Below are 27,490 nucleotides of genomic sequence, written 5' to 3' on the forward strand. Positions count from 1 at the left end.
CCAAGCTCCATAGGAATAAGAGTAGGACGCAGATGAAAGTAACCAAGCAGAGAAACTTCTCCACTGAACCAAAGTGAACCTGTAGATCTCCTGATGACCCTGGAATCTGGTGGTAGCCCCTGACTGCTGTATGCAACAGTCGGATTACATTTCACTGTAAGAATCAGATGTAGACAGAGGGGGCTGGTTTGGGTTTTTCCTCAGGTATCTGATAGCTTGTTGGGAGCAGAGACTGCTGGGAAAACAAGTTCATGCCTGCACAGAAAAACAGTTCCCAGCTGAGATAAAATGATTAAACTCTGCTTCAGCAGCTTATCAGATTGAAACATCCCCTGTACCTTTGGCCTGCCACCCCACCCAGAACAGCTATGTTTTTTTCAGCACTGGGTTGCCTTACTTTAATCACAGAACAAAAGCTGTAGCCTCAATACAAACATCTCGCTCAGCTCTTGGAGGATCTGAAGAAGCACAGTCCTCCATCTCCCTTGAAAATGGGTGAGATGTTCTCAAACTCACTCCATTACTCTCTCATTTTCCTAAATTCACTGGTATGATTCCTCTGCAGGAACGTAAACAGCCGATTCACTGGAAAAGACCCTGATGCTGGGAGAGATTGAAGGCAGAAGGAGAAGGAGACGACAGAGGATGAGATGGTTGGATGGCTTCACCGATTCAATGACAGGAACTTGGGCAAGCTCTGGGAGGTGATGCGGGGCAGGGAAACCTGGCGTGCTGCAGTCCATGGGGTCACAAAGAGTCGGACGTTACTTGGTGGCTGAATAACAACAAAGCCAGAAGCTCCCCGCCATGAGTCCATATCACTACACAAAGAACATAGGACGGGAAGTTTGGCTGAAAAGACCCAGGTGTAAGGAAACAAGTGATGTTGAAGAACCACCTGACCTGTCCTCATTTTACAGAAAGGACTCACTGTAAGAGGACATGCCCTTCCTGTGTCCCACGGTTGCTTTGAGAATCCAAATGGACTGGTTCACAGTGCAAACTTTTCTGTCTATTCATCCTATTAATTTTTGAGAGTTTGATATTGAAACTCCAACTAAAAATCTTAATTTATCTACTTAAAAAATAATTATGTAATGGAGCTATATGTACCTTTGTTCTATATTTTCCAAAACTTCTGTAAATGTGTTACCATAATTTCATAATTTAAAAAAAGGAAAACTTATTTCCAGGCCCTTCGGAAACAAGGAAATGCTGTATAGATGAGATGTAACCGATCAGAGCCGACTGACACTGCAGACCACCTGGCTGCCCTGGGGTGCTTTGGCAGCATATATCTGGGTGACACAGTCTGATAGAGTCCACTGCCGTGTTTATAAGCCAATGCTTGCATCAGACCTGCTCTGAGCCTGCCGTATCCTTTCCCTCTATAAACAGGCGCTCACGTCAACACGTTATGAGTGGTTTGTGTGCAGTTATACAGAGATCACGGCGTGGCTTCGGGGAAGCCGGTACCACCTCCCAGCAGTCCTGGGCCAGATTCACCTACTTCTCAATTCTGCTTATTTATTTATTTTTCAGCTATAGCTGAGGAGAAAGGGGGAGAGAAAAAAAAGTAACACTTCTGTGCCCAGAGGAGTCTAATTTGGGTCTCTCCTGGGCATTGCAGAATGGAAAATATCCTTAAACAAAGGAAGGTATTATATGGAATAAAAAGTGCTAAGCCTGAGCTCTGCTCCCTGCCTCCCGCGTCTGCACCAGGGGTTGGAGCTGGTGACCACAGGGAAAGGGTGGGCCTGGGTCAGAGAGGGCAACGGGCTTCTAGGCTTACAGTCAGCTGGAGGGCACTGCTGACTGCTGGTAACTGCAATTTATTTTAAGAAGAAATTCAGAAAAATAAGCGCAAAAACACCCAAGTTTGCCGCCTGCTGCTGTTTCTATACTCAGCCCGGACTGTGGTGCATGAGTCACTCGATCAGAAAAGGTTGGAAGAGGCTGGTAGGAGAGGCCATGTCATTACAAGGTTGCAACACGACGTCCCGACATAACCCTGGCTTCTGCTTCAGATGGAAAAGGTGTACCTTGCGACTGCAATTCCAGTCCCGTTAGTGGGCAGAGAAGACTGCTTATTAAGAAGCTCTGAAACACTGAGCTTGGATGTGGCCATGGGTCAAGGGGGTGTGTTTCACGATTGCAAAAAAAAAAAAAAAAAAAAAAGAGAGGAAAGAAATACTCTTTTGCTAGTTGTGGGCACTGCTTGTTCAAGCAGTATATGAGTTTAAGATAAGGACTGAGATTAGAACTTTGCAAACCAAGAAGCTTTAGGAGGTAAAGATGAAAAGTGGAGCCATACATATATACACTAACATATGTAAATAGATAGCCAATGGGAATTTGCTATAGGATTCTGGGAACTCAAACTGGGGCTCTGGAATAATCTAGAGGGGTGGGAATGGGCGGGAGGTGGGAGGGAGACTCAAGAGGGAGGGGACGTGTGTACATCTAGGGTTAATTCATGTTGATGTGTGACAAAAATCAAGCCAATATTGTAAACCAAGAATCAATCAATTAAAAATAAATAAACATTAAAAAAAAAAAGGTAGAGTATCCAGTACATAGAAGACAAAGAAACTAATGTTTATGGAGCACCCGCTCCCTACCAGGCACCATACGGCAAGTCTCTGCAGACCGTATGTGCTGTGGCTGGACACTCAGATGACGACCTCAATGTGGCACCCCGCTCCCCAGTCGACTCTGGAAGCTGCCCCGTGCAGGCCCCACCTCCCTCACCCCACCCCGTCCTCAGGCATTTACCTTTCTGCAGGATCTCCAGGTGTTCCCACAAGATGTCCCCAACGAAGTCTGGGGCCAGCTCGAGAAAGCAGTCTTTCCCCAGTGCGCAGAGGGCTGCCCCGTTCATACAGAACTTCTGGAAGTCCACACCCTTCAGGCTGAACTCATTGACAGCCCACATCACCCAGTCCCGAACGTGGGTCTCTGTCCACTGCCGGGGGTCTGCAGGGAGAGATCAGATGATGTCCCAGCAGATCAGGGTCTCAACTCTTCCCCGAGCCTCGGAGACTACACAAAAGCACCTGATCTTCGCTGAGACATTCTCAGATTCACGGAATGAGGAAGGCCTAATGGAGTATCTTCCATAACCCTCCTCCCTGCATCCAGGTCAGCCCCATCTTCTCCCTCCCACCAGTCAGCTGATCACTGCCATCAGCCAAAAAGTAACAAAGAGTATTCTCCACCCATGGAACCTTCCAACAGGTTCCAAGAGTCTCCTCTCTCACTGCCTTATTTCCATCAGACTTTATTAAAGCCTGGGACCAGGGAACAAATGACTCCTTTAACGGCAATAATGACAAAGTCAAGTGTGCTCTGGACGTTGCACTCACCTCTCCCTGCACTTACTCATGTAATTTACTTGTGGCCATTATGCTTAATTATTCTTATCTTAGTTAATGATGGTTAGTATAATTGTCCTTGCATATCTAATGTGATTGGTTTCAGGACCCCCCCAGATACCAAAATCTGGGGAGATACATGTTCCCTTATATATACAAAAGGGTGGGGCACACTCAGCCCTCTGTGTATGTGGGTTCTCGCATCCCCAGATTCAGCCAACAGAATCAGATCTGTGGTTGTCTGAATCTGCCAATATGGAACCCTTGGATGAGGAGGGCCAACTATAGTAATCACAGCAATTAGTAGCAGTACGCCATTCAAGTGATACTTAGTAGTAACATTATTGTGTGTGTGTCAGTCTGACTGCTCAGTCGTGTCCAACTGTTTGCAATCCCATGGACTATAGCCCACCAGGGTCCTCTGCCCATGGGATTTCCCAGGCAAGAATACTGGAGTGGGTAGCCATTTCCTTCTCCAGGGGATCTTCTCAACCCAGGGACTGAACCCAGGTCTCTTGCATTGCAGGCAGATTCTTTACCACTGAGCCACCAGGGAAGTCCAACAATGTTATTAGGTACCTGTATTATACCAGATAACCTGCAAAACGAATACATAAGACAGGCCCTGCATTGAGGAGCCATGTAGAACAGACGATACATAACCTTCATGTGCGGCCCTGGTTTAACATGACTACACCAGCTCATGACACTGACCGAGCTCAGGTGATAGCAGGGTGTGGTGCCTACAGCCCACCTCCTACCTCCTCTCAGTGTTATCCCCTTCGGTCTAGAAGATGACTTTATAAGATGATGGAAAAGTGGATGGTCAGAACTCACTTTATTCTGCTTTATGACTGGGCTCTGCTGTCAGCGGAGGTTTGTGGAAAAGCAGAGTATGTGAAAAGGTAGCCAGATTCATTCACGGAATCTCCCTGAGGCCTGCGTCTGGCAGGGTGGCAGCCGCTCGCTCCCGTAGCAGTAGCACTGGCTGGGTGCAAAGGCAGCCTCTATTTCTCTTACTCAACAGAAACGTGTTCCTTCCGCTCTCAGTTCTCGGGAAGTGCCGCCTGGTCAAGGCTTAAGTCTTCCCCAGTCATTTTTCCTTTCTGACCACTCAAGTCACTTCCCTTTACATTCCCGAATAAACCCTTTCAGAGGAGAATGCGTGTGTGCTAAGTCGCTTCAGTTATGTCTGACTCTTTGCAGACTGACTCTGCAGACCACAGCCCACCGGGCTTCTCTGTCCATGGGATTCTCCAAGACAAGAATATTGGAGTGGGTTGCCATGCCCTCCTCCGACCCAGGGACGTCTCCTGCATTGGCAAGCACGTTCTCTACCACTAGCGTCACCTGGAATGCCCTCAGAGGAGAATACCCAAGTATAAACACATTTCACCAAAGGACGTGGAAAAGAGTAAATCCCAGAACTGTAGCTCATGGAGTTCATCTAATGGCAGCCCAGAACGATACCAAGACCATGCCTTCCAAACTTGTCTGTACAACAGAGTCACTTGAGCTTTACAATTACTGATGCTACAGGCAATTGTGACTTAATTGGTCTGGGATCTGGCCTGGACTGTGGAATTTTCTAACGATCCACTGTTTAATGTTCGAACAAGTTTGGGCACCACTGCCCTAAGACCAAGATGGCAGGGACAAGCCTGGAAGATGAGGGAGCATCAGCATGTGTCTACGCTTGTTCCAACAGACGTCTGTCCCAATCTGTGGCTGCTGATTGAGGGTGGTGAGTAAGTCAATCTCCACCAGCAGGTGAGAAAACCAACTATATCTCAAAGTCTGGTCCATCCTCTCTCCTTCCAACTACAAAACCTACCTTTTGGAATTCCCAGACGTTGCTGCTCTTTAGAGAAACCACTGAAAGTAGCTTTCAAGGCTTGAGACATCATTTCTTTGCTGCTAGGAGTTAAGAGCGGGACATCTGCACATTCCATATCTGCAAGGCAAAAAATATCATATGAATACAAACAAAAATGAAAAAGGTGACGGAGGTCAGCTAGACTGATGGCGGTGATCGTTTGCAATATACGCAAATATCAAATCATTATGCTGTGCACCTGAAAGTAATAAATACATGTCAGTTATACCTCAATTTTAAAAATGAAACTAAATAGGTAATTAACCACCCATAAAATATAATAAGAGCATGAATGGGCTGAAGGAGGCAAGCTGAGAAATAACTGTAGTAGCATCATCACCAGGGCAGGTAAAATTTGGGGGGCTTTCCATAGTGTGGTAGGGTCTGTAAAAAAAAAAAAAAAAATTCCCGACTCTTGCCTTGAATGTCTGTATCTCTGACAAAACATGTCAATTCTTTCTGAATAGCTCTACCAGTTCCCCACAGACTCTATTCATCCTTCACATTCACTGAAAACATTCATGTTTCTGCACACTTGCTGTTACCTCTGAAAAGGAAATAACAGCATTCATTCAATAAGTAATTATTTAGCCCTTGCTACATGCAAGAGATTACAGAAAGAACCGTGAACAAGACAGAAACGATTCCCACCCTGATGGAGCTGGGTATCAGGTTCCAGCAGGGAAATCAGTTAGTAAAAATCTATTTGCACAATTAAACTTCAAATATAACGTCAACAAGGGCTTCACAGGAGTAGGAGATGAAGTGTTAACCTATAATAGAGTGTCCTATAGGTCTGGAGGAATCAGCAAAAGCCTCCTTCAGAAGACAGATGTTCGACCTGAGATCTGAAGGACAGAGGATACGGGAGTTTAAGGAAATTACTCCAGACCAGTGGTTCTCAACGTGTGGTCCCCAGACCAGCCATACCAGCATCACCTGGGAACTCAGCCCCACCCAGACCTCCTGAATTACAACCTCTGAGGGGGCGGAGCCCAGAAATCCATTTTCAACACAGAATCCAGGTAACCCTTATGAGCACTGATATTAGAGGACGGATATCCTAAGTGAAGGGACTAGCATAGCTGGAGATTCTGAGATGGGCGGAGAGGAGAACCTCGGTTGCTTTAGTATCGAAATGGTCAGCGCAGCTGCGGCGCAGTGACTGGGGGACAGCAGCTTGAGAGGAGGCTGGAGAGGTAAGTAAGGAGGGTGTGCAGGAATTTATAACAGTACCCTAAGCAAGACAGACAGGCACTGAGGGTTGCTTGCAGAGGAATGACATGATTATATTTTGTCTGAAGATCACCTTGCAGTAATTGCTCTTTTTTTCCCCCCCGTCTCACTGTACAGCACACGGGATCTTAGTTTCCCAACCAGGGATTGAACCTGCTCCCCATGCACTCGAAGTACGGAGTCTTTATCACTGGACCACCAGGGAACTCCCTATGGTCATTCTATTTTTCATTTTTCAAGGAGCTGCCATCCTGTTTTCCTCACAGTGGCTGTTATGATTTTACCCCACCACAGTGCACATCGGGCTTCCCAGGTGGTCTGGTGGGTGGTAAAGAAGCCACCTACCAGTGCAGGAGACGCAAGAGTTACAGGTTCAATCCCTGGGTTTGGAAGACTCCCTGGAGGAGGAAATGACAACCCATTCCAGTATTCTTGCCTGGAGAATTCCATGCACAGAGGAGCCTGGCGGGCTACAGTCCATGGGGTCACAGAGAGTCAGACACGACTGAGCAACTAAGCAATAATCCAGCACACAACAGTTCCGCCTCCCTGCCAGCCCTCAGCAGCCAGTGCATACACCCAGTGGCATCACACGGTAGCTGTGATGTGCGTCTCCTTAATGACTAGTGGTGTTGAGCATCTTTCCATCCGCTTACTGGCCATCTGTGTATCTTCTTTGGAGAAATGTCTATTCAAGCATTTTGATCATTTTTAATGGAGTTATTTGCCCTTTTTTGTCGAGTTTTAGGCATTCTCTATATCCCTCGTAACTCAGTCAGTAAAGAATCTGCCTGCAGTGAAGGAGACTCAAGTTCGATTCCTGGGTGAGGAAGATCCCCTGGAGATGGAAATGGCAACCCACTCCAGTATTTTTGCCTAGAAAATCCCATGGACAGAGGAGCCTGGCAGGCTACAGTCCATGGGGTTGCAGGAGTCAGATACAACTTAGCAACTAAACCATCATATACCTAGAAAAGTTGACAGCAGAGTCTTGAAGACATATTTGTATACCTATGTTCATAGCAGCATTATTCACAAGAACTAAAATGTGGAGGCAGTCAGCTGTCCATCAACAGATGAAAGGATAAGCAAAATGCACCAATAGTATATACATATGATGCGATATGATTCCGCCTTAGAAAGGAAGGAAATTCTAACACACATTGCAACATGGATGAGACTTCCCATTATGGTAAATGAAATAAGTCAGTCATGAAAAAGACATATTATATGAGGTACAAATTTAAAGAGTCAACAAGCAGGTTGATTGGTAGCTGCCAGGGCCTGGGAGGAGGAGGGAATGGGGTGGGGCGGGGTGGGGAGTTGTGTCTTGGGAACAGAGTTTCAGTTCTATGGATGAAAACAGTTCTGGAGGTGGATTGTGGTGATGGCAACATGGATGTATTTAATTCCACTAAACTGGAATTTGGGCTTCCCAGATGGCGCTAGTGGTAAAGAACCCACCTGCCAATGCAAGAGACGTAAGAGACATGGGTTTGATTCCTTGGTCAGAAGATCCCCTGGAAGAGGGCCTGGCAACCCACTTTAGCATTCTCGCCTGGAGAATGCCATGGCCAGAGGAGCCTGGCGGGCTCCAGTCCATGGGGTCTCAAAAAATCAGACACAAATGAAGTGACTTAGCAAGCACCCACAAACTGTAACTTAAAAATGGTTGAGTTGGTTTAAGTTTTACGTTATATTCATTTTTACCACAATTTTTTAAAATGGGGGAAAAAGCTCATTTTTAGCTGCCCTATATGGTTTAGGAGGTATTTCTGAATGGGTGAAGGAAGACTTGTTAAAAAAGCTCTTGCATTAGTTGTGGTGAGAAGTGATGGTGGCTTTGCCTAGGAAGGTGGCTCTGCAGAAAAATTCAAGTGGGCAGATGTGAAGTGCAGAGAAGAGACAATAGCTATAAACCTGATTTGTGTAGGTGGTGCAGAAGAGTGAGATGTCAATATCTGTAGAGTCACAAAGGGGTCCTCGGCCACTGTCGCAGGTACCTCCATCTCTGCTGTATCCAATCCCTCTTGTACCTGCAGACCATGTTCAAAGCCAAGACATGTAGCTATGGTTCAAGTGAAAAGTCCTCCAAATCCACCTCAGGCACAATTTCCAACAAAAAGTGAAAAAGAAATGACTTCAGAATTCCTACGAGCTGTCCTGTGACCGTTAGACATCAATGCACTTCACTGCAGTCATTTACAGAAGCCCTCCTACTCCCCCATGTTTCATGTGAAACAGACAAAAAATGGCTGAGTTCCAGGCCGGGCCACTGAGAAGTTCCTCCACCAGCCATCTCTAAAACCTGATGGTTAAAAAGTTCCCAATGGGCTAAGTCACTTCAGTCGTGTCTTTGCAACCCCATGGACTGTAGCCCACCAAGCTCCTCTGTCCATGGGATTCTCCAGGCAAGAATACTGGAGGGGGTTGCCATGCCCTCCTCCAGGGGATCTTCCCCATCCAGGGATCGAACCTGTGACTCTTAGGTCTCCTGCACTGGTAGGCAAGTTCTTTACCACTAGAGCCACCTGGGAAGTCCAAAAGTTCCCTGGATATACACAATGTGTTATTGGCTGAATAAAATGGAAACAAAGGAGGGACAAAAAAATGAAAACTGACGACCTCTGAAAAAAGAAGCAAGTCTACTGCTTCTGAATGCCAAAATGAATGGAACTTGTGAGGTGAGAAAAAAGGGCAGGCAGCACTTTCCCATAGTTTGCTCTGAGCCAGGCTGTCAGGAAACCGCCCAGTGTCAGCCCTCTTGCCCTGGAAGAACAGGAGGGTTCTCAGCCGTGGCTCTCCCAGGCCCTGCACCGAGGGGGATCTGAAGTTCCAGGGAGTAGAGAGTTTGGGTTGCTTTGGGCCATGCCCAAAAAAACCTAGTGGAAAAATCAACATGCCTCCAGGAAGACTGACAAAATGATGGAAAATCCCAGATTGTTACAGGGGGAAAAGTGGGGGGAGGGGATAAAATGTTGATTACATAACATCCAGCCCTTTGAACAATGGAGTAATCATCAAATGAGTCACTAAGAAAGACATTAGTGCCTCCCCCAGCCCCTACTCTCCTCACCCCAGAACAGCTATGGGACAGGCCAGGAATTCTCCCCTCAAGAGTGGAAGTCAGTCTGATTCAGAGAAAAGGACGCTTTATTTAACCAAGAGTATGGCTTCTGACTGAAACACAGGAGTCAATCAACAAAGGCTGGATGAATTCAGTGTCTTCCGAATATGAATCGACTCTCCTTTCCTTCGCCCCCATCCAACATGAATTCATGAACTTGAACTGTGTGGGCTCTGCTGCGTGTGTCTGCTCCTGCTACTGGATTTATAACTCGATGAAAAGGATTCTACGGACGGCAGAAACTGGCCAGGACAGCACATGTGGAAGATGAGAGCCAGGCCAAATGGATGGGCAGTGATGATTCTGTGAACTGCAACTGAAGGATGGGACTGGCGAGAAGGCCCCAGGCAACTTCTAAACAGGAAAGCCTGGGCAGTCAGATGCCAGTATGATGTGCATGCCTCTAGGCTGACAACACCCCACACAGGTTTCTGCTTCCTGTCTGGGAGCTGGCACTTCTGGATTCTGGCTTAATTCTCTCCAAGGGAAGCAGCTGGACTTACTTAGGCCTGCCCACCTTGATGCCATCTTCAAAAGCCTGATCTACATGCCATCAGCTGCAGGTGCACGGCACTCAAGGGCTGCGCCCCTGGGTGGGGATTCAAAGTGCTAGATCTCTTGAAAAGGTGCTCACAGCCCAGCTGGGGAAAGTCAACCCCACACATTCAGGACACCTGCACTTGATGAGCTCAGAGGAAGGTGTATCACTGTACTTGGGCCCAAAGGACTCAAAACAGAAATGTCAGAACTTCATCTATTTTCTTAAAAGTGCAGAATTTGGGGTTAAAAAAAAAATCTAAACTCCTCTGTAAGGGAATGGACAATGCAATGGACAATCAGGCAGGATTGCATTTTTCAGTAGCACAGGGGTTCCATTTAAACGATGATGAATAATCACATTCAAAAGTGGATATTAATATACAATATTAAACTCTTTATTGTGTAGAATATGAATGCAAAAAAGTCCTCTATATTGCTCATTTATGTCCGTGCCAGTTCTGTCAATGATAATCATCAACAATAAAAAGAGCATTACAGGTGGAGAAGGTGACATGGTTTAGCCCAAGCAGGCACCTTTGTTATGCTTACCATACTTTGTCTCATTACCTATTACAATACATTTGCATTAGGTACCAAAAATATTTCTAATGTTAGTAATAGCACCCAGAAAGTAATCAAGGCTCCACAGAAGTTAACTAAATGTATTTTATGGACAAGTACTAAAATTGCCTCTGTGCTGATAATTGTAATTGTGGTGGTGGTTGTTTAGTCACTAAGTCGTGTCTGTTTACAACCTCATGGCCTGTAGGCCACCAGGCTCCTCTGTCCGTGGGATTTCCCAGGCAAGAATACTGGAGTGGGCTGACATTTCCTTCTCTGGGGGATCTTCCTAACCCAAGGATCAAACTCCTGTCCCTTGAATTGGCAGGTGGACTCTTCACCACTAAGTCACCAGAGAAGCCCAATAACTGCAATGTGTGTTGGTTGCTTAGTTGTGTCCAACTTTTTGCAACTCCATGGGCTACAGCCTGCCAGGCTTTTCTGTCCATGGAATTCTCCAGGCAAGAATACTGGAATGGTTTGCCATCTCCTTCTCCAATGGCAAAATCTTAAATTGCAATAACACGTTTGTCTCAAAATGTTAAATGCTTGACCTGGAAATATATATAATAAGATGATACAGTGGAGACTCTAAATACACTTATGAAACAACCATATTACAAGTATATTATATTTCTGCTGTTGTTCAGTCACTAAGTTGTGTCCGACTCTGCAAGTCCATGGACTGCAACAGGCCAAGCTTCCCGGTCCTATATAATCTCCTGGAATTTGCTCAAGCTCATGTACACTGAGGCGATGATGCCATCCAACCATCTCATATCTGTCATCTCCTTCTCCTCCTGTCCTTGATCTTTCTCAGCATCAAGGTTTTTTCCAATGAGCCCCCTCTTCACATTAGGTGGCCGAAATATTGGAGCTTCAGCTTCTGTTCTTCCAATGAATATTCAGGACTGATTTCCTTTAGGATTGACTGGTTTGATCTCCCTGCTGTCCAAGGGACTTGCAAGAGTCTTCTTCAACACCACAGTTTGAAAGCATCAGTTCTTCAGTGTTCAGCCTTCTTTCTGACCCAGGGAATATTCCCTAGGACCCCAAATCTGAGCTAATGTTGGTAAGAATCACCCATGTTTCTGAGAGTAGAGTTGTACAGAAGACGGACAGTAAATAACTGTCCCAAACTCTGTCCAATCAAGACTGCAGAGTACTGGAGTAGAAATGAACAGACAGCTTTCAGTGAATCAGGAGGGACACAAGGAGCTGTGGCCTTTTCAACACGACATCTGCTTGTCGTTCACTGTGACCTTGTCCTAAACAAAAGCTTACACATCTCAAGGAGGTTTTAAGTCAAACAAGGGTTTCATCACTCATACGGAACTCAAAGTTAAGGCCTGCTTAATGTCAAGAACCCAACTCACTTGACTTTTCATATCATTCTTTAAAGTTGCTTGAAACTGAATGGCTCGTATCAACAGTGGTACCCACAATCTAAGCTTGAAGTGGTCTTGATTCCAGAAGTTCAAGACAAATGGCCTTACTGACCTGAGAGGGTCCTCCTCTCCCCCTCCTCACATAAATGGCAGGAAGATGGGAACATCTGGGACCTGAGGGTTAGGTGATGAGTAGAAATCCAAGGTGCATGTTCCATTCGTATGCAGCCACTGGACTGGCCAAAGCAAGGTGGACTACCATGACTACACCACCCATGGGAGGTGGGTACTGTCCCCATCAATAGCAGCAGGAGAGAAACGCTGAGAATGAATGATACGCCTTACATCGGAAAACTGCTACAGTCCACCAGACCCTTCCCTCAGACTATTCCCCAATATCCTTGCCACATGAAGTGGCAAGGGGTGGGGGTAGGGTGGGAAGGAGCAGGGCTAGGAAAGTTTATTACAGGACCTCCACTTCACAGATGAGGAAACCAGGACTGCAGGAGATCAAGATCTTGGCTTAAACTTTCATCTTTAGACTCACATCTACAGTCTTTTCATTCTGTTCTGCTGCTGCTGGAAACTGGAATGAGTGTGGGGTCAGTAGTTGTAGCTTATGGGCTTTAGTTGCTCCAGAAATCCAAGAGAAAATTTTCTGCAGCTAAGACAAAGAAAATGGGACTTCTATTCCTCAATTTGAAAATCTGATACATTGAGGCAGTGGTTAGAAACTCTGCTTTTACCACCAAGGACCTAAGTTCAATCCTTGATCAGGGACTAACAGCCTGCAAGCTGAGGCACAAGCAAGTAAAAAAGAAACTCTGGGGAAGGGAGTAAACTAGGAGACTGGGATGGACATATACACACTACTATATATAAAGCAGCTTACTAATAAGGACCTACTATATAGCACAGGGAAGTCTCCTACCGATACTGTGTAATGACCTATATGGAGAAAGAATCTAAAGGAGAGTGGATGTAACTACAGTGTAACTGATTCACTCTGCTGTATAGCAGAAATCAACCCAACAGTGTCAGCCAACTATATACTAATAAAAGCTCAAAAAAAATTAAATAAAACCATTCCCAGATCAAAGAAATCCTAGATTTCGTATGGCTCACCCCATAAAGACATAAGTAAAAGCTATTTCCAGAACTGTCTGTAATCCTGTCCTTTCTTGGAACTAAGGGTTGTGAGGCTCCCTCCTTTCATACAAAGTGACACACGATAGACGACAACCCGGCCTCCTTCCCTGTCTGCACTCACCCCCTAAGTCACCCTGATGTGCAACTGTGCACATAATATAAGGTTAATTCGTTACACAAAGTCTGGTTGAAAGAGGTTTCTTAAAGTGAAAGGACCAAGAAGAAACCTCATTCAACAGGAGAAGAAAAAAGGACAATTGTCACAAATGGAAAGAAGATCCTTAAGACGGAGAACAGACATGGTAGGACATGCACCGGGCTTGCCTTGGCTTGTTGGTCAAAATCTATGGGTTCTCAGTTTTGCCACTGGTATAATCACACTGGGTAAAGTCACTCAACTGATGCACTGCTCAAAAGAGGTCTGTGGGTAGGGAGTGTCTACCCCTCATAGCGTTTATTTGTTTTTAATTTTTATTCATTTTTGGCTGTGCTGGGTCTTCATTGCTGCACAGATTTTTCTCTAGCTGTGACAAGCAGGGGCTGCTTGCCAGGTATGGGGCACAGGCTTCTCATTGCGGCGGCTTCTCTTGTTGTAAAGCATGGGCTCTAGGGTGCGTGGGCTCAGAAGTCGTGGCTCACGGCTTTAGTTGCTCCAAGGCATGTGGGATCTTCCCAGACCAGGGATAGAACCCACGTCTCCTGCCATCGTGGCAGGCGAATTCTATCAATGAGCCATTAGGGAAGCCCCTACGGTTTATTTTTAAACATAGACCAAGGCAGAGAGAATAGTGTAATAAATCCCTATTGAAAATCCATCAACACTATCAAGTTTTTACTTCATCTCCCCTACACACACACACACACACACACACACACACAGGAGAACTGTAAGGCTAATCCTAGGCAACATGCCATTTCACCCACAAATATTTTATCATCATGAGGATATTTCTGAGATAAAGGAGGATCATACTATGAAAGCTTACAAGAAACAGATAAGCTCACGGAAAAAGAAAAGAAGGCTTCAGATTACTTTCCACAGTGCTTAAATCCAGGTCTACATTTCATCATTGGCCCACTAGAACCACAGGGCTTCTTTTAAAAAGCAACCCAACCATGATCTGGAGAGTGATGAGGCTGGATCAGAGAGGGATGGCTGCAAAGTTCAGCGGGCAGCCATCACCTTTTCCACCCCCCGTCCTCCAAGCAGAAGACTGCAGAGATAATCTTTCCTGACTGCTAATGTCCTCACGAACGTACTAGGAGTGACTAGGAGTGGGCAGAAAAGGCTGAGGATTCTGGCCAGCACCCAAAGGGCAGATGTCAGACTGCCTGGAACAACAGAGGAGGAGCCTTTAGTCCTTCAGGGTAACAGAGACAGCAAAATAGGGTTGCTAGTGACTATCTCTGGAGTCACTTGTCCCTGGAAAATCCTTACTGGCCCCTAAGAAAACTTACCCTATCAAGATGCTAATATCTCAGAAGACTTGAACAAGGTATCTTGCTCAAATTCTCTCTCATTGATGGAAGGATGGGTTGGAGCTAGGAAGGAAGGGTCCCCTTTGTCCTATACTCCTAATTGTTACAGGCACTAGAAACTTGGCAAGCCAGGACTTCCTGCTGAGGGAGTCGGTAGAATCCACAAAGCTGCTGGCTGAGGTTAATGCAAAGAAGGGAACCATGTCCCGCCTCTGTCCCTCGGCCCCATTTTCACAAGCCTAATGAAGTGACAAAGCAATGAGAGACAGGCGGGATTCCTGGCTACAGCAAAAAGCAAGAAGAGCCTGGCGTGTCCCGGGGATGGGCCGACGATCCCAACCAGGCAGTCCATCACTGTCCCAAACAATGGGACACCCTGTCCCCAAAACAGTTTCCTTATCAGTTAGAAAAAAATCAACTGGGCTTTTATCAACACCCTTGAAGCCACCAACTAGTTTTTTTTGTTTTTTTTTTTTTAAAGGAAGGAAGAAAGCAGCTGCACAGAAAATTCCCAATTCATCCTCCAATGACCTGACTGAACAAAACTGTCCTGCCGCCTCAGGGAATACTGACACTGCTAGGGTGCAGTGCGCCAACCCCAAAGGCCGATGCCTTTTCCTGGAGAGACGCTATCCTAGGACAAGAGGGCTGGTCCTCTGAGAGGCGAAGCAGCCTGCAGACTGCACTGGGGAAGCCCGGCCTGGGAACCAAGGCTGCAGAGACAGCCAAGCATCAGAACATCTGTAGGAAGTGACTTCAGTCCCTCCCTTCTCCCCTCGCCCACTCCCACCCTCCCCATCCCCCAAAAGGAGTTTTAACACATGATTACCGCTGAAGTCCTGAGGATCTGGTGACTCACCAGACTCACACATGGTTCCAATGAGCCCTTGACCATTACATGGTAGGAGAGCAGGGAAGACAAATGAAGCGGTTGTAATTCGGCAGCGCGGAGCTCAGACCTGCCAGACAAAAGGGACTGCGGGCGTGTTCCCCAATTCGTTCAGGCACCTGACACACACAAGCTATTTTTAATCACTGGATTTACTCCCCCCACCCCACCCCCACTCCCCTTCTCCGTCCTCCACCTCAGCAAATGTTTCCATGTCAAAGCAAACCCCAAATCAATCCCAGGTGTTCAGGGAAACCCAGAGAGGCACTTCCGCTCCAGGAGCTGGGCCAGAAAGCTGAACCATCCCCTGGGTCCCGCAGCTACGTTTTCTTGTTCTTTCCTTACTTAGCACAGTTCAGATCGCCCACCCCAAACACTGGGCACAGGGCCTGAAAGGAGAAATACTTGAATGAGCGTGCCCTGCTGGAACGGCTCCTGATTCTGTGCTTTCTCCAGCAGCCCTGGAGAGAGAGGGTGCCTGGGACAGGCCTCAAGGATCACTAAGAGCTCAAGAGCATCCTTTACTCGTTAGGATTCTCCACCTGCCTGGCAGCAAGGAGTAAATTAAACGTGTGAAAATTCCAAAGCCTGTTGTTTAGTCGCTCAGTCCTTTCCAACTCTTTGTGACTCCATGGGGCTATAGCCCACCAGGCTTTTCTGTCCATGGAATTCTCCAAGCAAATATATCGGAGTAGGTTGCCCTTTCCTTCTCCAGGGGATTGTCTCAACCCAGCAATCACACCTGCGTCTCCTGCATTGGCAGATGGATTCTTTACCACTTGAGCCATTGGGTGTGCAAAGCCCAGTAAGTGCTCAATAAATTACTGGTGACTTACACTGAACTGAAACGTGTCTTATAAAATAGAAAGACATACACACACACACACACACACACACACACACACACATATATATGGTAAAATAGAAATGGCCTTGTAAAATAGAAAAACACATACATATACACATACGGTTCAGATGGTAAAGAATCTGCCTGTAGTGCGGGAGACCTGAGTTCAATCGTTGGGTTGGAAAGATCCCCTGGCGAAGGGCATGGCAACCCACTCCAGTATTCTTGCCTGAAGAATCCCCATGGACAATGGAGTCTGGCCTCTACAGTGTATGGGGTTGCAAAGAGTCAGACATGACTGAGCAACTACGTACACACATACACAATTTTATTTCCCAAAGCTTAGAGAGGCAGCCAGGAGGAGGAGCATGGAGATTTCCCCAAGTACAACCAAGCAACTGAGAAAATGAAGGCAAAAATCAGATTCTGAGATATACGTGGAAACTGACAACCCCCGAATCTTTATCTCAAAAAAACTCCTTACCTATTCTGCATCCTCCCATCTGCTAGGGGGAAATATTTTTTGTAGCAATCATCATCTATGTATTTTGCCATGACAACACCTCATGGCTCCAGGAGCCAGAAGACCTAAGGCATCTTTTGGTTTTAAAAACTTCCTACGAATGCCAGCTTAGAGTCAGTAAGGCACAAAACAAAACTAATCTTGTGCTAAAAACTTTTTTCCATGTTTGTCATTTGCCAGAACCCAAACTGCATTTTACCCGAGTCATGCATGCGCCCTTAAATGAACAGCATGCTCACAATTTAAAAGAATGTTTTCATTATTGAGATTAAGATTCCTGCATAGAAGGAAGGCTGCCTAACCCAGGCCTCCTGCATTGCAGCCAGATTCTTTACCATCTGAGCCACCAGGGAACCCTACTTTAAAGAATACATTTCCTAAACAATCATTCAAAGCCATTTACAGAGCAGATCACAGGTTCAAATCATTTCCTATATAGACAGTTACACTTGACTCCACACCAGGCATTTTATAAGCCCTAAACGTCTCAGAATAGAGTCACTCCTTTTGTCACGGAAAACACATGAGGCGAGGTCTCCATATTACTCAGGAGGAAAGCCCTCATTGGGCCCTTTGAGCTCCAAAGTTTGCAGACAGCCAAACTGGTGCAACACAGGGCTTCCCTGGTGGCTCAGAGGGTAAAGAATCCGCCTGCAAAGCAGGAGACCTGGGTTTCATCCCTGGGTCAAAAAGATGCCTTGGAGAAGGGAACCGTAACAACAAGTATTCTTGCCTGGAGAATTCCACGGACAGAGGAGGCTGGCAGGCTACAGTCCATGGGGTCACAAACAGTCAGACATGACTGGGTGACTAACACTTTCGCTTCACTTTCACATGGTGCATGCACCCCACTAGTTCTTACCTATCTTAGACTTCTGGGCCAGTGCAAACTCCTGCCCTGCCTTCAACTAAATAAAATACTCATGACAAGGTCAGAAGGCTTTGGCAACAACGTGGCAAAGGTTAACCCCACTCAAGAAGACAAGGGAAAATATTGGAGATCCTACATCTCGCTATTGTCCCAGCTTGCGCTCTTTCAGTGTACACACGACTCTGATGCTCCACTCTGGGAGGCCCTTGAGATGCTGGCTCATCAGGCTGCCCAATTCGTTTCCACATCACCTGATTCCCACCTATCATTTTCGGTGCTGCTATCTGAGAAGAGGTTTACATTTTGGAAAATGTATTCTTCCCTATGCTACTATGAGCCTGAAAACAATCAAGTGTCCAGTATTCTCTGCACTACATAGGTGAGAGGGTGGAGGCTCACAAAGGGTCCTTAAGTGACTGAACCAGGGTGACCAGCCCAGTCGAGTGACTTCACCAGCACTCAGACTCCATGTTCAGACACAAAAGCTGGGTACTTTCCACCTATTAATAAAAGTTAAGAGCAGGGGAGGCAGACATGATGGACACAAGAACATCTCCTTTCATTTTCTCCATCATTCTCATTACAGAGGAAGTTCTTTCTGGAAGTGCCTCAATTCCTGGGCCACTCGGACGACAGCAGCTGCAACACCAGAGCTTGAGTCTCCAAGACCCATCCCACCCAGAACCCCTAGTCAGAGGCTCAAGACTTCTCTATACGTGGTCTGGGGAAAAGATGGGCACGGAGGGGCTATCTGAGCATCACCGGAAGTCTGGGCTGGTCAAGGTGGAAGACGGGCAGTTTTCTCCGTGGGCAAAGGAAAAATCTGGACAAACAACGGAGTGGGGCCCATTTATTTAGGCTGGAAGAGGTAGAGTTTTTCTGCACTTTTGAACTGTTTTCTCAAGGCCGGCCTCTCCCTCCCACGCAGGAAACAAACACAGAGACAGGCTTATTCCAGTGAGGGCTCCGGTCACTGAGAGCTACCCGGGCAAAGCAGAAGGAAGAGGGGCTGGGGAGCAAGGCAGGAGGAGTCGGGGGCAGGGGGCAGACAGGGAGGAGCTGGGAGAGGAGAGGAGAGACAGTGCGGGCCGTGAAGACGGGGAAGGATGGATGGCGGAGAAGGGAGCAGAGGGCAAGAAAGGGAAAAGCAGGAGAAGCCAATACTGAAACATTTTAAACCAGAATAAAGGGACAGATGGCTGAGTGGAACTGGGCTGGGAAGAGTCAGAGACTTAGTCCCAATTAATGATGTTCAAAAAAACAGCATTTTTCCATAAATTTCGAAAGGAAATTCTCTCTTTCTTATTTATTTATACATTATATAAATACATTTTCAAACCAAAAAAAAAGGACGGGGGCTGTTTTTTTCCAATGGGAAAAAAAAAAGCCTTGTTGGAGATGAAAGCCAGTCTTCAAAAACCCCTCGGAGGAAGCTAAAACCCCACATGTCTCGGTGCTGCAGAAAGAAAAACAAAGTGGACATTCTTCCTGTGTTCTAAGGCTTTTTTATGCAGATGTGTTTTTCTTTTAATAAATAAATCTGGACAGAGAAGGGAAAAGCATACTCCTAGACATTCACACAGTGCAACTGTCTGTTTTCAACCCAGAGAAACCACAATGAAAAAATAAGAATATTTAAGTCCATTTTCCCAGTGCAGAGACAAATGGTCTCAAAATGCCAACCGTTCTCAAAATGCCAACCACAGGCACTGAGGCAATAAGCCCTGTGTGCACCCCCAAGCTTCCCAACCAAAAAGGCTTATCTGCAATGAGTAATGACAAGCAGAGAAAGGCAGGACCTGGGGCAGGGTGGCCATACTCCCTAGAAAGGCCCAGCGCGGTTCTCACAACATTCAGCCACTCCACACTTTTTGAGCCATTGCATTTCACTTTAGGACTGCAATAATTATTTTAAAACACATGTACACGCTGAGTTTAAAATCTGCCTTCTTATGTCCACCCATCGGCCTGAGCACTGTTGGTTGAAATGACACAGTACAATTTTCATCTTTTTTCATCTATCAGCTTTTCAGTACTTTTACTCACCCCTGTGTCATCAGTTCCACCCAGGTATTAAAATTCCTTGGCTCCTTCATCCACTGGTGATGTCCTGGTTTGGCCATGCCCCCACCGGAAGCCTTCCTGTATGCCCACATCCCTTTAGAGCATTGCAAACATTCTCGGGGGAACCAGACTTCTCAGGAGACAAATGAGAAGGTGGAGATGACCAGCCTACTCCTGCAATTCTGTTGGTGCAGACCAACCTCAATCATTCTAAAGGCCACACTGCAAAAACCGCTCTAAGTGCCCTGCGAGACCTCCTCCCCATAGGTTCCGAGGCTGAGCCCGTTCTGCACCTGTTGCATCCGTGTATGTTAAGTCGCTTCAGCTGTGTCCGCCTCTTTGTGACCCCATTTCCTTCTCCAGGGGAATCTTCCCGACCCACGGGTTGAACCCACGTCTCTTTAGTCTCCTGCACTAGCAGGCAGATTCTTTATCATTAGCATCACCTGAGAAGCCCCTGCATCTGTTGACTAAGTTTTATTAACCTCAGGCAAAGATTACGTTTATCCATACTAAACTTCACCTTGTTCAGATCCACATTTCCATACACAGAGCTCTTTTTTAGACCATGAATCTGTCCTCATCCTATTCGAATTGGCCCATTTGAAATTTATTAAGTAGACTTTCTGCATCTTTCTCTCATCTGAGCCCCCAATATAAATGTTGGAAAGTCAACAACCAAGTTCTGTGACCCATAGCATAACACCAGAGATAACGCCAGTTTGATACTGACGTGCTGATCAAACACCCTTTGGGTCTAGCTGCTCAACCAATTACACATCCTCTTGCCTTTACTGTCATTGGATCCACAGGTACTCATTCTGGCCACAAATATATAACAGAAAGAGCTGGACAAAATCTTCAGTGGACTCTGTTTATCTACCCATTGGGGAGCTTCAGACAAGTTCAAAGGCAGCTGAGGAAATGCAGAAGCTGGGACTCAGACACCTGCACAATGAAAGAAAGATGGAAAATGGGAGGAAGGGGGTGGGGAGGGAGACAGGAGGGGGAGGGAAAGGAGGAGAGAGAGAGAGAGAGCAGAGCCTAAGACTGCAGTGCTCCCGCCACTCTGCTTCCAGAAACAATGGGCACTTAGAGAACAATGGCTGCAGACAAAGTCTTGGTCTATTTTTATCTGCCACTGTGAGTCCCAGACAGGAGGAACTGGATTTCTGCCCTGTGCACGCAGCTCCAACTGGATCTGGGCTGGGAGGAAGATGAGGTCACCGAGAACGCTGCCTGCTTAGAAATAGGCTCCGTTGTTTTGTTTTGTTTTTTTTTTTTTTTTTGCTCGCAGAGTAGTTCCTTCTTAGCCTAAAGGCTCTCTTTAGCCAAGTGAAGAAGTGTGCGTGCCCACTGCTAAAAGCACAGCCATGTGGAGAAGGGGTGGGTCCAGACTGCAACTGCCGCTCAGCCCAGCCCAGAGCAAGGAAGGGAAGTGGGGAGGATGCCCCGGGAAGCCTGACCACTGGACAGTCAGCTCTACCGTTCCTAAGGTGACAGCCCCGACAGGCTTGCTCACCACACCTGGCTGGAGTCCTCCTAAGAGAGACGCTCCAGGGCAAAGCTCCCTCCTCGATTCTCTGGAGCATAAAGAAGTTGAGGGCTGATCTTCATGGATACGTGTACCTCATGTCTCAATAAAGGCCTCAGACTGCCCTTTGCTTCATCCTCTTTGAACAGTTTCTCTCTTTTCTGGAAATGCCATCTTCAGCTCTGACAGAGCTTTGGAGTGACAATTTTAATCCTTCCCATCTGTGTTACTTATAGTCTTAATCCTTCAAGAGGCTTTCTAACAAGGACCAGCAATGGTGGTATAAGCCTGTGACAGACACCAGACTGAAGAAAACCAGCCGAGTCTGGGCCAGGGAGTCCCAGGAGTGAGTCCCAGGAGTGAGTCCCAGGAGTGAGTCCGGTCGGCAGCCCTCCTGTAACCCACAGAATCGGTAACTGCTCCCTTGGATCCAGTCCAGCCCTACAGCCTTCTGAATCCTAAATGCAAAGATGGAACGTCCCAAAGGCAAGAATTCGTCTTGCCATGGATTCATCTAGTTGCGCTCCCCCCAAGGAAAAACCTCCCCTACTCATGCCTCCAAGTTCTTGCCACCAACCTTCTTGCTCCTGAAAAACCAACAGGTAGAAAAGAAGCTGAATAAGATCGTTTTCCTTTCATTTAAATAGCTCAGGGTGTTTTTCATGGAGAATATCCCAAGTAATGTCACCGCGGGCTTCCTTGGTGGCTCAGAGGTAAAGAACCCACCTCCCAATGAAGGAGACAGGTTCAATCCCTGGGTCAAGAAGATCTCCTGGAGAAGGGAGTGGCAACCCACTCCAGTATTCTTGCCTGGGAAATCCCGTGGACAGAGCACCCTGGCTCCATGGGCTACAGTCCACGCGGTTGCAAGAGCTGAATATGACTTAGCAACTAAACGACAACAAGGTCACAGAAGGCAGAGGGAGCTGGAGGTAGGCACTTAAATGTCTTATCATTTAAAAGCTTAAGCACAGAGCAGACAAGTAGTGCCCAGGGCTAGGGCCAGTGAGCTCAGGGCTGGGGCCACTATAACCACAGAATGGTTAGAAGTCATGCACTGGGTTACTTCCCTGGCCCACACTCTCTCTGTTGACTTCAGAAGTACCAGGCGCATTATTGCATTCAGCATAGTAAACATCTGTGATAAACTGAGTATTAGTTCTAATCTTCCTTTTGACTTTGGGAGCCCAAAATAAAGGAAGTGATACTTTTTTTTAAAAAGTCCAGGGGTCCAGACGTTCATGTCAGACCATCTGTAGAGTGGTCTCATGAACTTGAAATACCAGCACCACCTATAAGGCCATGACATGCAAACATTTCTGTCTTAAGCAGATGGTGGAGACTGAAACCAAGGTGAAACATCTGACCCCCTAAAATGCACTAAACTAAACTAAGAGGGTGCCAGGGTCACTGAAGCTGGTCCAGAACTCATTCATGGATAGTCCGTGGAATTCTTCAGGCCAGAATACTGGAGTAGGTAGCCTTTCCCTTCTCCAGGGATCGTCCCAACCCTGGGATCAAACCCCAGATCTCCTGCACTGCAGGCGGATTCTTTACCAGCTGAACCACAAGGGAAACTCCTTCTCCTCCAAGGGCCCTGCTGAATCATCCCAGTGTCATTCAAGAGAACCACGTGGGAGCCACGTGGCAGGAACAGGAAGAAGGCAGAGGACCGCCTGTTCCCACCCCGAAGAGACTGATATCAGAGAAGAGGCAGAACTTCCCACCCATAGTGTATCTGGCAAGCGTGTGAGACAGCCCTTCTCTGGACCTATCACATCTTCCAAGATGCCTGCTAAAGCCACCAAAACGCACATCAGCTAAATGCACCCCAAACCCACAGGAAAGCCCAGCGTGGAGTATCTGGAATTCACAGCATCAGGCTTTATGATGTTCAACCACTCATGAAATAATGGCCCCGGTCAGCTCAGGAAATCTAAATGTCTGTCCCTAATGAGGAATCAGAAATCATGTTGCTTTAAGGGGTTTAGGGACTAATCTCAGCGTCCCGGCTCAGGTTTCCTGAGCTGCTAAGAAGCTACTTAGGACCCTGAGAGAGAGCTTTAAGGAATCTGGGTCCTCTCCCTAAACCACCAGGTTCCCTGTTAGACCCAGCATCTCAGGCTGCTCCCAGGTCTGTTTATTCCTGATTTAGAATTTCGGCCCTGAGATCTATTCTGCTTTGGCCTTCTCCACAGCCCTGGGCAGGAACGGGCACCCCATGCACCCTACTGGCAGCTTCACACTTTTCCTCACCTCTGTTTCCTCTCTCTTGCCCTCCCTGTGGTTATCTGATGCTCACAGCTCATCCAGGAACAAAAAGGGACAAGAGGAATTCACAGAATTCGCTATAAAGCTTTAACAAGCCCTTGGAGGGATGTTCCCCCTTCCAGGGAACTCAACGTAATTATAAGATGAATGAAAGGAAGCAGTTGGAGGCATCAGGGGCGGGTGAGCACAGGCATTGGTCAGGAGGCCCACAAGACCCAGTTCCCAGAACACGCTGGGATAGAGGGGGCTTCAGACATCACCCGGGGAAAACAAAGCTCAGGAAGGTGACATGGTCACGTCGTTACTAACTCTAGCCCTCCTGGCTTCCTGGCCAGCATTTTCCATCCTCTGCTCTGTTCGCTTTGCACAGTGGATTGGGAGGGAGACCCTGGTCATCATTCTCAACAAACTCTCCTCCTCCCCAGGTTTACACTGACCACAGAGGAACAAGCCACTCAAAAGTCTAACAGATGTGACTTGGGATATAACTGGCCCCTGATGGGATCGGCTCCTCCTGCGTGTTATGTTTTCAGCCACAATGGTCAGACTCCCCTGGAAAAGATCTCCCTTCCAGCAGGGATCTCAGCTGAATGCCCGGGACCACAAAGCAAGAATCTCCAACACCCAACTTCAGCTACACCAAATCTCTACGCACAACAGTTCTAAAATCTGCAGTCCTATTCCTATCGATCCAGAAGGAGTGAAGGTGGCAGTTAACTTCAGTGATCCAGAGACCTCCTTCTAAAAAGCACTGAATGAAGAGATCACCACCTGGTCCATTCCAGTCCCGATGGTACAGGAAGGAAGGCATGGTGACAGCGTTGAGATGCTACAACCCATCTCCACTGAAAAGGCAGAGCATAAAATCAGGGGCGTTAAGCCTCAACGTTGAACCTGATGCTTCTATTTAATGAGGCCATAGGTCTAACTCAAAAAGGCCAGGACCCGGAGCAATACAAGCATGTCGCTTTCTAACGGAAAATGCACTCAGTGCAGAGAGCTAAGGGTTGTGCTGTGGTCTCTTGTAACCTCTACATTTTTTTTTTCTCTCCTTTGAGAATGAGGCCCCAAACACCCAGCCCTGGGCGTTCTGACAGCCCCTCGGTGGCCCTGGAGGCCCATGTCGGCCCAGAGCAGAAAACCTCTGAGGCCTCTCGCAGGGGCAAACCCAAGAGGTTGAAAAGTCGCCAGGCAGACCTCCATCTCCAGATCAATGGGCCCAATAGGCCAATGGATGGAGAGCAGAGGAGCTGGGATCAATGCGAAGGGGAGGGAGCAGAAGCTGCTCTCCATCCGAGGCCTCAGGTGGGACAGAGAGAGATGGAAGTGGGACGAGGGATGCGCAGCCTTCTTCCGCTCCTGGTAAGTGGCTCGGCCGCATCAGGAAGCCATTAGGAAACTGCAGCCACCACAGCCCCAAGTCGGACAATGGAAGCAGCCCTGCTGCTAGTGAAAGGGCTCACTATCTGCCCAGACACCAGCTCCCTGCCTGGCGGAGCCACAGCCGGCAAGCTCCTAGCTCTCCTGGGCGTGTGGCTGTGTGCTTGCTCGCAGGATCAGGGAAAAACAGCAGGGGCTCTCAACAGGAGACGCGGGGCCACATTCCCCTGGGCCCTGCTGGCCAGCATGGCCAGCACACCTTTATTCCAAGAGTCACTGACAGTTGATGGGCATGGGGCTTCTATCAGGGTGATGATCGGCGACGGCTGCCCAACTCTGTGAATGGAATAAAACCCCCTGGGCTGTACACCTGCACATGAAGAATCTCATATTATGCGAATTATTAAAAAAACAGTATTTCTCAATTTAAAACAGTTTTTTTTTTTTCAAAGAGCTAACAATCCGCCTGCTATGAGCCAAGCAGTGGGAATAACTTGATGACGGGGAGACAGGGATGCTGCCCTGGGAGCTTCCCTGCAGTGGGAATACCTCAATAATGGGGAGACAGGGACCCTCCCCCAGGAGTTTCCCTGCAGTGGGAATACCTTGATGATGGGGAGACGGGGACCCTCCCCCAGGAGTTTCCCTGCAGTGGGAATACCTTGATGATGGGGAGATGGGGACCCTCCCCCAGGAGTTTCCCTGCAGTGGGAATACCTCGATAATGGGGAGACAGGGACCCTCCCCCAGGAGCTTCCCTGCAGTGGGAATACCTCGGGGACCGGGAGACAGGCACCCTGCCCTGGGAGCTTCCCTGCAGTGGGAATACCTCGGGGACCGGGAGACAGGCACCCTGCCCTGGGAGCTTCCCTCTAGTGGGATAAGCAAACCCCACAGAAGCACACAGAAAGCAGCTCCACACTTACTGCTCAGGACGAGCTGTGGGGGTGACAGAGGGTGTGTAGGGGGCGACGAAGGAGAGGGGGCCAACGTGTCAAGGGCAACTCCAAGGCTGGGTGGGTGGCATCCATGAGAGCGACAAACGTGGATGTGACCTCAGCCCCAGGAAAGCCTCAGGAGACGGCAGACGGGCCCACTCACGGGAGACAGGAGACACTCAGGAGGCGGACGCCTGGGGTCTACAACTCCTGGGAGCATTTACACGAGGACCAAGAGAGAGGCCACAGCCTCCAGGAGATAAGCAGAGATCCCCCCAAGTTCTCCTCACCCCAAGCTATCTCCAGAAGAGGCTGCCTGAGTGCTCACTGAAGGTGACAGGAGCATTTGTACATTTAAGGCTTTCAGGAGATGTCTCCATCAGACTGGCTCTTTCTGGAGGTTTCTCTCCCAATCCCAAGAAGGGTAGGGGGGTGAGAAAAGGAAGGGCAGATAGAAAAGGGTTCAGGCAAACAAACACGGGACCAGGCTCCCAAACCAAGAGACATGCAGTCACAACAATTGTGACCAAAAGGGACCTTTTGGAAAATTCTTTTCCAGGAGGGATCTTGAGTTTGGGCCCCTGGAATGCCCCAGAGCAATTCTGATTGGTTCCCTGGACCCTGACTCAGACTGCGCACCGGCTCCGCTCCACCCTCGGCTCCACCCTCGGATGAGTAAATAAACTGACCCAGGGACTGACTGGAGGGAGGGAGCCAGGAGGGGAGGGAGGGGGCAGGAGCAGCATGGGAACCGAGAGAACGCAAGAGCTGACTCTGGTGCAGGGGACAGACAGATGAGAAGTCCAGTCTGCTCCAGAGACTGGTGGGGTGGCGGAATTCAAGAAATAATGCTCTGAGCCTTACACACCACTCCAGTTGGATCCAGCCCTGCCCTGGCAGCCTGCTCTTTGCTGCTTTATAATACACTGAATTAGTCACTGGCTTAGCAAGCACATTTAAACACACTGCAGCCCAGCTGTTTAAAGACACAGGATTCCTCTTCCAGCTGCCAGATTCTGCCTGTAAATCAACCATGACAATTGGCAACGGGCAGACTCCAGAGGTGCAGGGTACTGAAGGCATCTTCAAGGGCAAAGCGCTTTAGTGGAAAAGACTCCTAGTGCTGGCGGAGGGGTGAGGTCTGCCGGGCATTTGCTGGGGGACAGTGGGGACATGGGTATGGAGAAGAAAGCACAGCCAGTGGGGCTTTTTCTGATCTGATATTTATTAGCTTTAGGAGGCTGCCAAGTGGATTCACTGACCTGGCCCTTCCCAACAGCAGGCTCACCCCTGGAGGGCAGCCTGGAGGAGGCAGTTCTACTCTGGGCCGCCTACACTGACAGGTTTGTAGAGGTTTCCTCCTAAACCTCACATACTTACTCACTCCCGGGAAAGAGGAGGAGGACAATTAAAATAATTCAATATCCTGATAACGACAATTCC

The 27,490-nt window shown here is 47.8% G+C and overlaps 1 protein-coding gene across 3 annotated transcripts in view; it reads right to left on the minus strand.

Annotated features, from left to right (window-relative positions):
• Nucleotides 1–27,490, minus strand: part of ETS1 (ETS proto-oncogene 1, transcription factor) — a 142,417-nt gene that overhangs the window by 32,868 nt on the left and 82,059 nt on the right. For all 3 annotated transcript variants that reach the window (XM_018042658.1, XM_018042659.1, NM_001285769.1), the window contains 2 exon segments: nucleotides 5,209–5,328; nucleotides 2,776–2,976 (listed from right to left, as the gene is read on the minus strand). In XM_018042658.1, coding sequence (XP_017898147.1) covers nucleotides 2,776–2,976; nucleotides 5,209–5,328 — 321 coding nt within the window.

The sequence above is a fragment of the Capra hircus genome, chromosome 29, assembly GCF_001704415.2.
Source record: "Capra hircus breed San Clemente chromosome 29, ASM170441v1, whole genome shotgun sequence".
NCBI lineage: Eukaryota > Metazoa > Chordata > Mammalia > Artiodactyla > Bovidae > Capra > Capra hircus.